The 14,145-nt window shown below is 58.8% G+C and overlaps 8 protein-coding genes across 8 annotated transcripts; 3 read left to right on the forward strand and 5 right to left on the reverse strand.

The window, feature by feature from the left end:
• Positions 1 to 92: 92 nt before the first annotated feature.
• On the forward strand, positions 93 to 728 carry SDRG_12250 (hypothetical protein). The gene is made up of 2 exons (XM_008618316.1): positions 93 to 151; positions 205 to 728. Exons 1-2 carry the CDS (start codon positions 120 to 122, stop codon positions 704 to 706), a joined length of 534 nt encoding a protein of 177 aa, XP_008616538.1. The 5' UTR covers positions 93 to 119; the 3' UTR covers positions 707 to 728.
• Positions 729 to 1,571: 843 nt separating this feature from the next.
• On the forward strand, positions 1,572 to 2,809 carry SDRG_12251 (hypothetical protein). The gene has a single exon (XM_008618317.1). The coding sequence runs from the start codon at positions 1,587 to 1,589 to the stop codon at positions 2,700 to 2,702; it is 1,116 nt and encodes a 371-aa protein (XP_008616539.1). The 5' UTR covers positions 1,572 to 1,586; the 3' UTR covers positions 2,703 to 2,809.
• Positions 2,810 to 3,207: 398 nt separating this feature from the next.
• SDRG_12252 (hypothetical protein) lies at positions 3,208 to 4,277 on the reverse strand. Its single transcript, XM_008618318.1, has 2 exons — positions 4,117 to 4,277; positions 3,208 to 4,070 (listed from the first exon to the last, which is right to left on the reverse strand). The coding sequence occupies exons 1-2, from the start codon at positions 4,142 to 4,144 to the stop codon at positions 3,301 to 3,303; spliced, it is 798 nt and encodes a 265-aa protein (XP_008616540.1). The 5' UTR covers positions 4,145 to 4,277; the 3' UTR covers positions 3,208 to 3,300.
• A 34-nt stretch (positions 4,278 to 4,311) lies between these two features.
• Positions 4,312 to 6,582, reverse strand: SDRG_12253 (hypothetical protein). The gene is made up of 4 exons (XM_008618319.1): positions 6,311 to 6,582; positions 6,145 to 6,265; positions 5,795 to 6,090; positions 4,312 to 5,739 (listed from the first exon to the last, which is right to left on the reverse strand). Exons 1-4 carry the CDS (start codon positions 6,552 to 6,554, stop codon positions 4,379 to 4,381), a joined length of 2,022 nt encoding a protein of 673 aa, XP_008616541.1. The 5' UTR covers positions 6,555 to 6,582; the 3' UTR covers positions 4,312 to 4,378.
• Positions 6,583 to 7,145: 563 nt separating this feature from the next.
• Positions 7,146 to 8,812, forward strand: SDRG_12254 (hypothetical protein). Its single transcript, XM_008618320.1, has 10 exons — positions 7,146 to 7,273; positions 7,321 to 7,456; positions 7,499 to 7,568; positions 7,637 to 7,739; positions 7,786 to 7,920; positions 7,971 to 8,030; positions 8,081 to 8,134; positions 8,196 to 8,284; positions 8,340 to 8,406; positions 8,449 to 8,812. Exons 1-10 carry the CDS (start codon positions 7,154 to 7,156, stop codon positions 8,656 to 8,658), a joined length of 1,044 nt encoding a protein of 347 aa, XP_008616542.1. The 5' UTR covers positions 7,146 to 7,153; the 3' UTR covers positions 8,659 to 8,812.
• Positions 8,747 to 9,532, reverse strand: SDRG_12255 (hypothetical protein; the record flags this gene model as incomplete). The annotated part of the gene is made up of 3 exons (XM_008618321.1): positions 8,747 to 9,001; positions 9,048 to 9,257; positions 9,308 to 9,532. The coding sequence occupies 3 exons, from the start codon at positions 9,530 to 9,532 to the stop codon at positions 8,747 to 8,749; spliced, it is 690 nt and encodes a 229-aa protein (XP_008616543.1).
• A 377-nt stretch (positions 9,533 to 9,909) lies between these two features.
• SDRG_12256 (hypothetical protein) lies at positions 9,910 to 12,091 on the reverse strand. The gene has a single exon (XM_008618322.1). It carries the CDS (start codon positions 12,074 to 12,076, stop codon positions 9,956 to 9,958), a length of 2,121 nt encoding a protein of 706 aa, XP_008616544.1. The 5' UTR covers positions 12,077 to 12,091; the 3' UTR covers positions 9,910 to 9,955.
• Positions 12,092 to 12,128: 37 nt separating this feature from the next.
• Positions 12,129 to 13,241, reverse strand: SDRG_12257 (hypothetical protein). The gene is made up of 2 exons (XM_008618323.1): positions 12,524 to 13,241; positions 12,129 to 12,480 (listed from the first exon to the last, which is right to left on the reverse strand). Exons 1-2 carry the CDS (start codon positions 12,864 to 12,866, stop codon positions 12,221 to 12,223), a joined length of 603 nt encoding a protein of 200 aa, XP_008616545.1. The 5' UTR covers positions 12,867 to 13,241; the 3' UTR covers positions 12,129 to 12,220.
• Between the last annotated feature and the right edge of the window lie 904 nt (positions 13,242 to 14,145).

Here is a 14,145-nt window from a genome sequence, read left to right on the forward strand (position 1 = left end):
ATGGCGTAGGTGCTACGCCCCCCAACTGGCAAGTCGGTGGTTGCCGCGGCAACGCGACGCATCCGGAGCCTGGTTCGTGGGAGCATAAGGTGACCAACAACATTTGCGACTCGTTCCCGATGTACATGTCGGTCGACTACATTCGCGTCTGGTGCGTTGATCCAGTATTCCATTCTGTATCTTACAGAGTCTATTTTTCTGTAGGCAAGACACCAAGACGATGAGCGTCGGCTGCGACCCCGCCTCGCATCCATCTAAGGAGTTTATCAAGGCGCACATCACCAACTACACGGATCCTCGCAACCCGTATATCATTGTGGCGGGAGGCGCGACCTGCAACACCGATGACGACTGCACGTCGGCCGCCAGTATCACGGGCTCGTGCATCAAGCGCCGCTGCAAGTGCATGGGCGTCTGGACTGGCCCCCGCTGCACCAAGTACGACCTCGAAGAGTCGACGTACGGCCCGCCGATGATCGCGATGGCGGGCATCTTCGGGGCTGCCTTCCTCGGTCTTGGTTTTTCGACTTTGGTCCGCAGCCGACGAAACTCAGTTCTGCTCCTGCAGCACGAACATGAGCTCCGCGCCGAGAAAGAGCGAAGCCACTCGGTGGACCCTCTGCCTCCCCAAGCCATGACGTCGGAGGTCAGTATCATTATGGGCGACCCCCCGAAGGTTGCCCACGACCACGGACCGTCCCCGTAGCGGTAGTATAAATGGCATTGCGTTCTTTTTGACTTTGAGTTGTATCGCAGTTCATTCGCAGTCGGCAACTACAAGACGTGCTTGCCTTTGCTCCAGAATTGCAGTGATCATATGCGATTCGCAAAACGTCCGAGAAACGCAGGCACACCTACCCCGAGTCATCTTGGTGGCACTACCAGGAGCCCTCTCGACGCCAACGCAATGAGATACGAGACCACCAGGATGGACTACGAATGCTAGCGACATCAGTCGACAAATGCTTCTGCGCACACCTTGGATGATGCCACATCACCCAAGCTTGCCGACGCCGTCTCTATGCATGTGCATCTGAATTCGCCGCGTCGGGAACAATCTCCATATCAGGATCATGCTCTTGCGTGCTTCGTCAACACCCTGTTATCTGTTGATGCATTCTGCACTCGCGTCTTTGCATCTAAAAGCGATGCTACCGGAGCTACATGCCTACCAGGGATAGGGTGATGAGCGTGTCCTCTTCTGTGCTATGCACCAGCGTTGCACCCAAGGCGAGAAGACGCGATGGCGACGAACGACACCATTTGGATACTGCCGAAGTAGACAGAGACGGAGAAACCGTTGCCAGCCTTTCCTTGATACCCTTCCACCAGCGCCGACTACGCTCCCTGCACCAAGTCAACGACAAGCACTTTGTGACAAATGTACATATTGTCGTTCTAAATTACTGCGCGCCTTGCCCCGCGCCATCATCTGCTGGCCTCTGCCGTTGCCACTTTGGCTTCGACGAAGTTTCGCCACATTGCACCGACTGTGACAGCCATCGAGCTTACAAAAACCCTGTGGATTGCTATGAGCTTCGAACTTCGATCTATTTCCAAGCCTTTTTGACATTGGAACGTGCGCGATGGTCGACGGAGGAGCCGCCGAGTATGTGCCCAAGACGCCGCCGCTGCGCCTGCGCCCAAAGCTCGGGACGAGCAAGAAGAAGCTCAGCCGAGTACCCCAGGACCAAGTCGCTCACATGGCACGCAAGTACGCTGGCGACAACCAGGCCGACGACACGCCTGGCCCCGACGCGACCCCGAAGCGCCTCTTGTACGCGCTCGCCGCCGCCAAGATCCAGCGCGCGTGGCGTAGCCATGCGGCCAAGGCGCTGCGCGTGCGTCTCCAGGGGCAGATTGGGCGGCCCGCGCAGCTGCAGATCCACGGCCTCGACACGTCGGCCAAGTGGCTGCGCATGGGGCTCATCTGCCTCATTACAGTGCTGCGCCGCCCGTATGGCCCGCGCATGTACACGTACAAGACCGAGGTCTCGCGCGAGGCCAAGATCGTGCACGCGCCTTTCTTTGTCCCGATCATGTCGAGCAACTACGATGTGATTGTGACGGTCGCCGCCGAGGGCTCCAAGGTGCAGAACCCCATCTTCCTCGGGCAGGCCGTGCTTTCAGTGGCCGACGACTGGGCGCAACCCGCCAACTTCCGCGCGACGTACGTGCCGTTTGGGACGTACCGCATTCCGATCGACGCGCCATTGCAGCAGACCGAGCGCACGGTCGAAGGCCGCGTCGAGCTGAGCCTCGTGCCTTTGAACCCGTCCATGTCGTCGTTCGCGGGCCAGATGTTTATGCGCCCGTCCGTGCTCTCCAAGACGCTCGCAGCGGTCCGCCACCGCGTCGGGAAGCTATATATGCGCAGCGGCATGTCGTACGAGAGCTCGCTCGCGTGGTGCAAGGACGCCGACCACGCCGAGTGGGGCGTCTTGACGGAGACGCATCTCTCGCTGTATCACCCCGGCGGGCTCACGCCGTACAAGATGTTTGACTTGCGCCGCATCCAGCTCGTCCGCGACAAGAACGCCAAGCTCGACACGGCGGGTATGATGCACTTCAAGACGACGCGCTGGCCGCTCCAAATCTACCACGACGGCACTCTGCATACGTTCTACATCAACTCCAAGTACGAAAAGACGCAGTGGATCAACCGCATCGACGGCAATCGAAGGAAATTGCTCGTCCCGTGACCTCTCCGCCCTCTTTGTCTGCTTGTGTGCGTGTGTCTTGTCTAATACGGTGGTTGTTTCGAGTGGACTCCCATTACTTTTTTCAACTGTTTTGATGCATATTCTCCTGTGGCTGCCCATTTTGTGCGATATTTTGTGGGTTATGAACCCAGTGGCATACTAATACGACGCTACAGCCTAATACCGGAATCACAACCAGAAAGACTCGCCAAATTCGAACCCGGCTCTACTTGGTGGCTGGCCAGTGTCGAGCGCTACGAGGCGAAGTCGGGAACTACACTTCTTGACTGGACCCGTCAACGGTCCTCCGCTTAGCATTGATTTCCGTGAGCGTGGTAACCCTAGCCCTAGTACACTCTTTGACACTGAAATTTGGCTCAATGTGAGCCAAGGGAATAATACACTGGTTATTCTCTTGATGGGAGCGCACGTATGGCGGCCATGATGATGATACTACGGCTTCCGCGCTATAATTGTGACGGCCTCCGAGAGGAACGTGCTGACATGGAAGAGAACGGGGCGAGGTTGATAGAACGATAGTCGAGTGGCGTCAACGAGCAACAAATCGTTAGATTTCCTGCGGAGTGTACAGTGTAAGCTACTGAAAGCCTTTCCAGCCATGTCGTTTGGCGACCTCGAGCCGGTGGTCCCAGTCTTTGCAGCAGTACCGATCGACGCACGGGTTGCCCTCCAGACACGAGCACGACTCGGTCTTCTCCTTGAGAAGGCCGTTGGATGGCGGCGCCTCGGCCCGCTTGTTCGCCGCCGCTTTTGCATACGCGTCTTGGCGCTCTTCGTAGGCCGCGCGCTCGGCCGCGTCTTCTTCGATATGGACCCAGACGACGTCGCCATCGAGCAGATCGTGGTAGACGCCTGGCGGGTCTTCGCGCAGCATCGGTCGCTCGCTCTCGCCGTTTGCTTCATACCCAAAGTCCGATGGGCCGTAGCGACTGAGGTGCAATGCGGCCTTGGGAAACACTGACAAAAGAAAGTACTGTGCGTCGATCACAGCGGTGGTCACGCTGCCGTTCATGATCGCAAATTCCTTCTTGTAGTGGTTGTAGCGCACGACGATAGAGCCGTTGCGTCGCGGGTCCAATACTGGCAACACTGGCTCCGGTACAGTTGCACGAACGATGGCTGCGGGGACAGCAGTCGGTGGGACGGTGGCTAGTGGACTCGACGTTGTGGGCGTCGTGGCAGCGCTCGACGACGTTGGCTTGCTTCGATTTAGCCGTGGTTGCTTTGTCGACTTGGCCGCCTTGGTCGGCGTGAGAGCAGGTAGCGTCGGCTCCGAAGGTACCGACGTGCCTCTGTAGCTACCTGGCGGGAGGTTGGCGCCTCTGGGACAAATGCATCCACGCTTGCCTAGAGTCACCGCGTGAAAAGCGAGAGGGTGGGACCTGGGACCAACCTTGGCATCGTTTGAGGCTACACGCCATATCGGTTTCAGAAGCCGCACTGGAGAGGCGTCCACTGGTTGATGCACACCGGCTTGGAGTGCGCCCCGTCTTGTGCTCATGCTGGAAAGCTTATGCTCCGAGGGGACGTCGGACGCGTTCTATAGCCTTTGGCTCTAAGAACCTGATGGAAGCGCAGGACGAGTCATGCCGAAACACATGTTTTGGGTGACATGCTACTGTCAACACTATTCTATTACGGTGGTGTGGTTGCTTTCAGTAGCACTGGATTCGGTCGCACCACGCGAGAGCGTTCAGGTCTTGCTGGCCAATGCACTCGTAGCGCGCATCAAGAAGTATGTGGTCGTCGAGTTCTTCCAGATCGAGTTTTCCGAGCGGATGATGCAGCACCTGTCGCGTCGTGGCGTGGCGGTAGGTGAAGACGATCGGACAGCGCCACTGCCACAAGAGAAGCCACTCGATCGGGTCGGTCATCCACATAATGTTCATGAGCATCCGCGCTTCGTCAATGTTGTCGTCGTCATCTTGGGGAAGGGTGAGCTGCGTGCTCACGGTTCGGCCAAGCGTCCGATCGAGAAAGAGTGACCGCCACGACGTACTAAACATCGAGAGGTTGCAGTGGGCGAGCGCAATGTACGGCACTGACGACGTCGCGTGGACCGAGCGCACGCGCCCGAGTCGCAAAGCGCTTCGGACAAGAAACAGCGCAATGAGCAAGTTTTTGGCGTCGGTGAACAGGCCGCTAAAGCGCACATCACAGGGAATCGAACCCGCGTGCTTGGCGGCTTGGGCGCTACTCGGTAACACGGGTGCGGCCGCAAGGATCTCGGTACTGCGCAGCGCGTTCCAGCGCACGTCAAAGATGGCCGACACAAACGACACGAGCGGCAACAAGTAGCCGCGGAGACCGACGAGGTGGCGCGACCACCTCGATGCGTGCGATCCATGGTGGCGGAGGTAAAAGTACGCCTTGGCGAGCAGGTTGAGGACCCATACGTTGCGCATGTGGCAAGTAAGGAGCGTCGAGAGGCCATATAAATTCGACAAGCTCGTGTTGATCGCGCCATCGAGCGCGACAAAGCTCTTGGAAATGTACAGATAGAGCAGCGTCGCGTCGGTGGCGTGCGCAAAAACGAAGAGACTCACTGGAAACCAACTGCCGTAGATGACCACTTGACCAGGAATGCGAAAGAAGAGGCCGAGCGCTGCGAGCCATCGCGAATCCGAGACAGGGTGGCGGCGCGTCGCCGCGTAGCAGCCGCCAAAAAGCGCCAACACGCGGACGACATTGTACACTTGGCCCACAAGTCGAAGCAGTTGCACGAGCTTGTAGTAGTAAACGACATTCGAGTCGAGCATGCCGCCCTCGTACCGGTAGTCGACGAGCTCGACCGTGCGGCAGCTCGATGGGTTGGTGCAGTTTTGCACCCGGAGGAGCGAGACTACGTCCCACGTGAACGAGTCGACGTGCGTGAGACTACCCCGCCAGCGCTGCACGTCCATGGTCGAGTCGATGACGACAACGTCCATGCGCTGCGAGTTGAGGTCCATCGTACGTTGGCGCGCTTGCATCCGCGCCTGAATGTGCGCGCTGATGACACTCACCTTCTTGTAGCCTACAGCAATACGAACGTATTTAGCTTGCTGCCGTAGGAGTAGAGAATGACGCACCAAACGTGCCGAGGTTGGACCACGGCTCGTTGCAGAACTGGAGGCGATGCCCCGAGTGCGGCTTGCAGAGGTCAACCGGCGTGTCCAAGGTCTGCGTCTGCGTCGACCGGTAGTGGACGTGCTGGAGCGGCCCAAAATCTGCAAAGTCGTCCAGGTTGTCGCGAAATGCGGTGATTGTGCGGCACGCGGTGGGCGACGGCGCCAGCGCGTCCATCGTGCTGTCCAGCATGCGCCACACGGATGCGACGCTGAGCGTCAAGTTGGGACACGTCGACTGGTACAGCAAGCACGGGTCCCTCACCAGATAGTAGACACTTAGCATTCGCATCAAGTGTGCGTGGTCAGAATACCATCCCGAAATGTTGTGGACGGCGACGAGCCCGCGGAGACCGATCGAGGTCGTATCAAACTTGTAGCTCCACACTAGCGCCCTCGAGGTGGGCCCGGACGACGCGAGACCTGCAAGCGAGCCTATAAAGCGCGTGATGGAGAGCGTAGAGAGCTATTGGTGCAAACCGTTGTCTTGCCGCGAGATGTTGAGCACCAGGTACGCGTACGGGCCAAAGTACGAGGCCGAGTCGGGTGCGTGGCGACTGTAGGTACTTGGGAAGGACGCAAACCCATACCCGCTCCGCGGCACGTCTGTGAAGAAGAGCGTGTACGAGATGAGCGTTAAAAGCAGGCGCCGCCAGCTCAGCCGCGACGTTGTCAGCGGCGGCGGCGGCGGTGGGTCATTATCCGCCGGGCAAATCCGCGGCATTCGTTTCTGACGTGGCTACCGTTTCGCGCCAAATCGTTATGCGACTAAACAGCATCAAGTATAAACTAGCCCAAGAGCTCCGATGCGCTGCCAAGAGAATGTAAATACTTGGCTGTCGATCCTTGGACTACGTAGCCGACGCAGTGGTGGGCTACACCACGACCTGGCGGCAATGCGAGATGGATCCGAGCTACACCTGCTGTGGCACTGGCAAGACCTCCTATTATGGTACTAGTACCGAAGGCTAGAGCCGTCTGCGCTTGGTTGTACTTGCGGCGAGGGGGACCGGTCCACCCAGGCGCTCCACGTCATTCGTTGCCTTCAACCCGTGCGGATGGTTATCCGGATCTTCGATGACCATCGGTGACGCGGTGGCTTCGGCAACACGCGATGGCATCGAGGACTTTGCCGCGTGGACTCTGTCGCCGCTCGTGCGTGCGTCTTGCACGCTATGCAGCGTCGCTGCCAGTCTTGTCAAGGTCTCTAGTAGAAGCGCACATTGCGATGATTCTTGTCTGGTCAAATGGGGTGTTTCCAGCCATACCGAAGTTCGAAGATGGTGGCCGTCGCAGTAACTCCACACTGCGGAATCTTGGCCAATGGCACCGACCAAGGAGACGACGGGCCCAACCAAGGTCGTCGCCATCGACGCGTATGCACCGGTCATGCCCGTGGGGCGGCCGCGGTCAGCCAGCTGGTCCTCGGACAATCCATCCACGGTACGCCGGTGGCCATGACGACGGGCGAGCCTCATAGACGACGCTAGGCCATCGTGTACATGCTGGCATGGTACACCTTTTCGACAAGCGCGACGTTCATCAACAAGATCTTGATCAAGGAGCATGGCCTCTCGGCCGAGGCGCTTACCGTGTGCCATCTCGCGCTCGGCACGTGCTTTGACGGTACGCCGAATCGCTCGGCTTTGGTGTGACATTGGGCGCTAGCGGCCATCTTTGCCGTCCCGCCCACGTCGCGCTACAAGGTGTGGTATCTTCGCCCGATGAAGTTGGACCAGTACGCTTACATTTCGAGATCGAGATCGATGCGCCTGCCATCTTGAGCTCATTCATCATGGCTTCTAGTGTGCTCTCGATGCTGCCACTCAGCATGATGGCGATCGCGGCCAAGATCTTGACGTACTGGAGCTACTCCAAGGTGCCTGTCGCGCTCACCCACACGTGCAAGGTACCTCTACGACGCCACGCAGGAGGCAACGACGAAAGCGACTTAGGCGTCGACGCCGCTCTTCAACGTCGTCCTCGCCTACCTCGTGTACCGCACGACGCATGCGCTGCCCATCTACCTCTCGTTGCTACCGATTGTTGTCGGCGTCTCGCTCGCGTCCATGTCTGAAGTCCAGATCAACGTACGCATAACGTCCTTGTCCTCCATAGAGCGATGCTGACAAGCCCGTAGGAATTTGCAACCGTGGGCCTTCTCTGCGCCGTCTCGTCGTCCATGTTCGGAGTCATGCAGGTACTCCGCAAGACGATCACCATCAGCATCCGTGCGACGATGACCTGTAGAGCATGTATGCCAAGTACCTTCTTCGCAGCGGCATCGTCGCCGACAGCATCAACGTGCGTCTCTTCTGCCCTCTCCTTTCTTCGTCCTTATAGAGGCTTGCATCAACTTATGTAGCTTCATTTCTACAATGGCATGCTCTGCATCGCAGTCAACATGCCGATGCTGCTTTGGAACAGCGCCGAGAAGACCATGTTTCCGACCTCGTACGTCCATGGCGCCTGCGCAATCCGCTTCCTCATGGCGACGCGTGCTGCGTAGGGTTCCGTACGGCTTGATCTTGTGCTGCAGTACATGCCAGTTCATTTCGAGCTTTGCCGCCTCCTTGGTACCTCACGCGTCCTGCGTGTGGATGCTGACCTTGTACTAGCTGCTCGGCAAGGTCTCGGAGCTCACGTACTCGATCATGAGCACGATGAAGCGGGTCGTGATCGTGCTGAGTGCGATTCTCTACTTTGGGAATGCGATCCGGCTCGTCTCGGTGTTTGGGATGGCGTTGGCGCTCGGTGGCGTCGCCACGTACCAATACGTCAAGATCCAAGCGGCCCACCCCAAGGCCGATGCGATGCACGAGCTCTAGAGGGAAAGCTCTGTAGTATTAAAGATGACACGGGCTACGACCTAGCTAGTAGAAGAAGTTGAAGATGCAGAAATATACACACGCCGGCTTAGACGTCGACGCCGTTGCGCGCCGCTTGGTTGGCCTGCTGCGTCGACGTCGCCTGCTGCGCTGCGGTGCCGTCGGCGGCCGCGGGCTGCATGCCCTGGAGCTGCTGCTGGTAGTGCTGCATCATCTGAAGCTGCTGTGGCGGCCACATGGCCGGGTTGCCGCCCGCCTGCGACTGCATGAATTGGTGCAGCATGGCTGCTTGCTGCTGCTGCAACTGCTGCTGGTACACCATTTGCGGGTCCATCGCGCCTTCCTACTTGATAGCGTGAGCAACCTGATATGGCGCAGGACGTAGGTACCTTCTTGCCCGGGAGCTTGATGTCTTCGCGGGGCACAATGTCGATGAGAAAGTCAAACGTGTCCGTCTTGGTGATGGCCATGGCAATATCGTTGCGCTGCAGCGTCCGGCGCTTGTTCTCTTCCGTGTGGATCCATGCCCGCAGGCTCAGCTCCAAGATGAACATCTCGCAGGCCTTGGCAAAGAGCACGGGCGCCTCGGCGCTGATCATCTACGTGCGGCCTGAGCGACCATGCAACAGCGATAAGATAGAGGACGTACGCGAACGTCTTCATCGGACTTCATGATCTTCTTGATACGCGCCAGCGGCAACTGATGCGTCTTGAAGTCCTGGACCTCCGGGTCGATCTGCGAGATCTCGTGGATCTGCGACTGCCAGAACGCGTGGAGCTGCATCTGCTGCTGCTGGAGCTGCTGCTGCTGCATCTGGAGCTGCTGGAGCTGCAGGTTGGGGTTCTGCTCTTCGCCTAGTTCCTCACGCTGCATGCCTAGTACAAGTACGTCGTTAGTTAGTTGCTGCGCCGGCGCCGCCTGCCCACCTGAACTTCGTCCCGTGCGTTTTTTGAACTAAAACGCGAATACAAAGTTTCATATTAGCCAATAGCCAATAATTACACGCCCTTGGCCGAAATCCTCCTTTCGACACCTTTTGACGCCTCTTCCGACACCTTCTGACGCGTTTGAATTGCAAACAACCGGATACGGTTCCCTTATCCGGAAATTGATTTGAACTCGGCGCCAAAAGCGCAGACGCGGAACACCTGGCTCGATCCAGCAAGAAGCAAGTCGGAGCGAGGAACACAATTGCTATTTGTACCTGTCCATAACCCCCGAAGAATACTCTGAGTACGGCTTAATAACAGTTCAAGAGCCAAGCAAGCATGCTATAATTTAGAGGGATACACACGTCTACACGATCCTGTCGAGAACGCTATGGTGCAACTGCGGCCGCACACGCATATACAAAAGCACGATCAGCGCGGCCGCGCCCCAGTATATGGCAGCGAGCGCGAGTCGAACATGACCCGCCCACAAGTGCTGCAACAGCGCCACTAGAATCGGCGGCACGAGGTTGCCGCAGGCGTTGGCGAGGAGCCAGAGCCATACGAGCGTGCGCTCGAGGACCTTGTGGATGTTGTCTTCATTGCTCTCAGCGTTGTGGTCGGGACACGCCGCTTGGCACACGCGACGCCAGAGATACCGCGTCGTAGCGTCCTGGACGACCGCCTTGGCCAAAAGCAAGCCGACGACGATGGGCCATGAGAGGACGTTCGAGTCGAGCACCAGCAGCAGCGGGAAGATCGCAAACACCGCCACTTGGAGAGCAAAGAGTCGATCGATCGGCGGAAGCGGCACATGCCGCAAAACAAGGTGCACGCCCGAGGCAACGCCCGTGGCAAGTGCCGCGAGACCGAGACGTGTCAAGGGTGCTGAATCCGACGCGTGCTGCAGCACCCACATCGGGTACAGCGCATCAAACGCCACGTGGAGCGTCACGTGCATTGTGTAGGCGCGCAGCATCGCAAGCAGCTGCCGGTTCGTGCTTTGCAGGAGCGGCACAAAGATGCGGGCGGGCGGCGGCGCGACAAAGACGCGGAGGACCGGTGACTCGTCGTCGCTGCTCATCGTCGTTGCCGTTGGTGTCTCGTCGACGACCGGCGTGCAGTCAAAGAAGGCGTCTTCGTCGTCGCTGCCATCGCTGTAGATGAGCTCGCGCGACTTTTCTAATGTCGCGTTGAGCGACGTAATGTGGGCGTCGAGTGCAAGCTCTTGGTCCGTCTCGCTGAGCGCAATCGGGTTCTCGCCGCCGTACATGGTCGGGAGCAGCGCGAGGCGGCCGACAACGTGGTGCAGCGGCTCGAGCGTCGCTTTGCGGAAGCCGGGCTTGGCTTTCAAAAACGTAATTTTCGACAATGTCGCATCGGCAATGTGCGACCGGATCGTCTTCCAGACCCACGAAAACCAAAATGGAACGTTCACGACGTAGAGCTGGCACAGCGTGTCGTCCTTGGCGCAGCGCTGCAGGTGCGCCACGATCGTGCAGACCCAGTCGATGGTCCAGCCTTGCGTCTCGATGAGCTTGAGGCCGTCGAGGTCCAGCACAACGACGAGCGTCGATGGGTTTGTGCTGCGGAGGTACGAGAGCATGTACGCAAAGTGGTCCTTGAGGCAGTACGAGGTAAAGCCCGCTTGCTGCAGCGCGTGGACGTCGAGGAGCCCCGCTTGAATGATCCAGATCGGGTGCCCCGCGGTCGTCGCGCCGTAGAGATAATGCGGACAGAGCCGGCGGATGTCGTTAAAGTGCGGGCGCGGCGCCCCGAGCACTGCCGGAGGCGGCGTCGCGGGCATCTCGATGTCGTCGATGAGGAGGTTGTTCTTCTCTTCGTCCTTGAGCGCCTTGCGCTGGGCGCGAACGAAGAAGCGGAGGAGGAAGACGCAGAGGACGCAGAAGAGCGCCATGAGCGACATGAACGATATGTGGATCGTCGCGTGGTCCTGGGCCACGTCGACGACGGCGCAAAGTCCGATGAAGAGCGCGCTCATGACGCGACCAAAATGCGGACGGAGAAGCGACTGCACGTCGACGCTACCGTGGTACTCTTGCGCGGCCGATACGCTCGAGACGAGGACGCCGCTGACGCCGGCGCCGAGCGCGCGGAGGACAAACATGATGGAGAGCACGTTGGTGATGCTCATGAGCATCCATGCGAGCGCGAGGGCCGTGAGCCCGACGCTGAGTCCAATGTACGTCATCGTCTGCCACTTGAACGACCGATAGAGCGCGATGAACGCCGGCATCGAGGCGAACGCAGCGACGTGGCCGATGCAGGCCAAGAGCGCGCCCTTGCCGACGACGGGCAGCGCTGCAAAGCTCGCGGGGTCGTCGCGGTCGTCGGCGGCAAGCCACGTGTAGACTACGTATGCGCTCATCATCTGGAGGATGCTAGCACCGGCGTGCTCGACGGAGGCGCAGAGATGGAGCGCGACCAGCGGCGAGGCCAGCCAGCGGCGCGCGTCGTCTTGCAGCATTCTCGACGGGTTGCGAAATGCACCTCTGCCTCGCCCTAACTTTTTCGACCCCGTTTTATTTTCGACATTTTCCATACAATTTGCAACACAAATATATTCGCACATTCCAAATGGACGTAGGGGGCCCTACGCATATGGCGTATCCTACTGCGGCTGCGTCGTGCTGAAGATGGCAAAGTGGAGCCCGGCGGCAATCGCCTCGAGGACCGAGATCCATGTCGGGAGCTGGAAGAACTGAAAATCCTGCGCGTTGAGCGCGTAGAGGAAGAGGAGCACAAAGCCGCGCCCGAGGTAGTTGCCTAGGAACGGGAACCAAAGCTCGAGGCTCACGCCGTATACGACGCTCTTGAGGTCGTACAAGATGAGGCCCATCCCAAAGGCCATGAGGTACGCCCCGAGAAGCACTAGACAAGATGTGAGCTCAAGGACGAAGCGAAAAGGACCAACTCGCCGAAATGCTGAAGTGCAGCATGATGCCAAAGCCTTGCATGATCGTGAGCGCGGCCACGACAGTGTAGATCCCGCTGACCCACACATCGAGGCGTGCGCCAAGCGCCGAGCGATCCGAGGTTGTCTTGCCGCGCGGCCAGCTGCTACCGCCATGCTCCATGCCTGCGTACGCGTCCGATGGGTCGTATTGCGGCACCGTGTACGCCGTGGACGGGCCGTACGGCACGTTGACCTGCTTGGGCGCGTTGGCGTAACCAGCGGTCGTCGGTGCGCTGGCGGGCGACACGCGGGGCGGCGCGTCCACCAAGGGCTCGTGGAACTCGTCGTCGAGGCCTTGCATCTTGACGGCCGGTCGGGCTTTTTTCGTTATTCCGAGAATCTTGGTCGTTATCCGGATAAGTAGGCTGTCAATATCCGGTGGGGCCGCGCAAAGATCGCGTGTCCACGTCCTCGCGGGAAGATCGCTATAAGCTATAAGATCTGCTCGACAATATGCGAGAGGGTCACACTAGTATTGACTTCGTACCGAGCATCGGACCTGATGGCAACGTTCTTTGTTTGGCGCCTCGGTAACGCTGGTGAATACTGTAGCTGGCGTCAAGGGCCACGAGGCGAGGAGGCACAACCTCGGACATGAAGCAGGGTGCTACGAGCTTGTGGGCGATCGTGTGCACTTGGAATGACGGTGATCCTTCTCATTGCCAATTCATCCGCTGGCTAATCCAGCTCTGAAAGCTCTGAAAGGGACAGTTGCGCACGAACCACTTGGTTTCCGTTGACTCGTTTAACGCGTTTAACGTGTATGTGTCAACCCTCAACAGTACACGAGAGACGTAGCGGTGGTTCCTACTCGTGTATCTTCGTCGACTAATGAGCCATCAAGCACACGCTTGTGTGCTAATGGTTTGTCTTAGCCATCCGCGACACGAGGCAGGGCGTAACAGCGCGTTGCAGGCATCTTTTTACTGCCCCCAAGGCACTCACGCCGCCGAAAGGACGTCCTCGGAGGACGCTCCTTGGTGCGCTCGGTTGCACAATCAATGCTCCGTCGAGCTAGACTGTCTGCGACCAAGCGCCAAATGCAGACTCGACAACATGCAGCGTCCGCCCAGCTCGTCCGCCCCATGGCGTCGTCGAGCTTCAACAATGGCGCCCTTCGCAAGTGATCGACTGGATGCATCGTCAATCAAATATGGCGACAGCAGTTGCACTGGGCGCCAACCACGGCTGCCATCACGACTCCGTTCCGCAGCCGCGAGTCGCTTACCGGTACAAGCCTTTGGCAGCTCCAACCCCTGTAGCCTCTGTAGCCGCTCAACAAAGGCGCCGACGGACGTGTCTCGTTGGCGTGCGTGCGCTTTGACTGCCTTCAACGCCGGGTTAATCGTTTTTCCCAGCAGCCGCGTGGGTTCAACTTGCACACGACAGTGTTTGTGCATCCACCGCACGGCCATCAATGGGTGCTTTCCCGCTCGTGTCGCGTAGCCAAGCGCAAGCAGCGCAGGCACCGACTGCTCCAGAGAACGCAGCAAGTCGCTTGCCTTTCGAACGACCACACGCGCTTCTGGCAAACCACGCCTGGTTCGATCCGCGCTGGATCGGAAGCGCGTACGGTACGC

This window comes from Saprolegnia diclina, assembly GCF_000281045.1.
Source record: "Saprolegnia diclina VS20 unplaced genomic scaffold supercont1.48, whole genome shotgun sequence".
NCBI classification, from domain to species: Eukaryota; Oomycota; class Saprolegniomycetes; order Saprolegniales; family Saprolegniaceae; genus Saprolegnia; species Saprolegnia diclina.

Coding starts and splice junctions, on each gene's coding strand:
- SDRG_12254 (XM_008618320.1), top strand. CDS start 7,154: ATGGCACCGACCAAGGAGACGACGGGCCCAACCAAGGTCGTCGCCATC. Junction 7,457..7,498: donor GCTCGGCACGTGCTTTGACG/GTACGCCGAATC, acceptor ATTGGGCGCTAG/CGGCCATCTTTGCCGTCCCG. Junction 8,285..8,339: donor AAGACCATGTTTCCGACCTC/GTACGTCCATGG, acceptor CGTGCTGCGTAG/GGTTCCGTACGGCTTGATCT.
- SDRG_12253 (XM_008618319.1), bottom strand. CDS start 6,554: ATGCCGCGGATTTGCCCGGCGGATAATGACCCACCGCCGCCGCCGCCG. Junction 6,266..6,310: donor CATCTCGCGGCAAGACAACG/GTTTGCACCAAT, acceptor CGCGCTTTATAG/GCTCGCTTGCAGGTCTCGCG. Junction 6,091..6,144: donor GTCCACAACATTTCGGGATG/GTATTCTGACCA, acceptor CTATCTGGTGAG/GGACCCGTGCTTGCTGTACC.
- SDRG_12252 (XM_008618318.1), bottom strand. CDS start 4,144: ATGGCGTGTAGCCTCAAACGATGCCAAG. Junction 4,071..4,116: donor TAGCCTCAAACGATGCCAAG/GTTGGTCCCAGG, acceptor CGGTGACTCTAG/GCAAGCGTGGATGCATTTGT.
- SDRG_12250 (XM_008618316.1), top strand. CDS start 120: ATGTACATGTCGGTCGACTACATTCGCGTCTG. Junction 152..204: donor GTCGACTACATTCGCGTCTG/GTGCGTTGATCC, acceptor ATTTTTCTGTAG/GCAAGACACCAAGACGATGA.
- SDRG_12257 (XM_008618323.1), bottom strand. CDS start 12,866: ATGCAAGGCCTCGACGACGAGTTCCACGAGCCCTTGGTGGACGCGCCG. Junction 12,481..12,523: donor GCACTTCAGCATTTCGGCGA/GTTGGTCCTTTT, acceptor CATCTTGTCTAG/TGCTTCTCGGGGCGTACCTC.
- SDRG_12256 (XM_008618322.1), bottom strand. CDS start 12,076: ATGCTGCAAGACGACGCGCGCCGCTGGCTGGCCTCGCCGCTGGTCGCG.
- SDRG_12251 (XM_008618317.1), top strand. CDS start 1,587: ATGGTCGACGGAGGAGCCGCCGAGTATGTGCCCAAGACGCCGCCGCTG.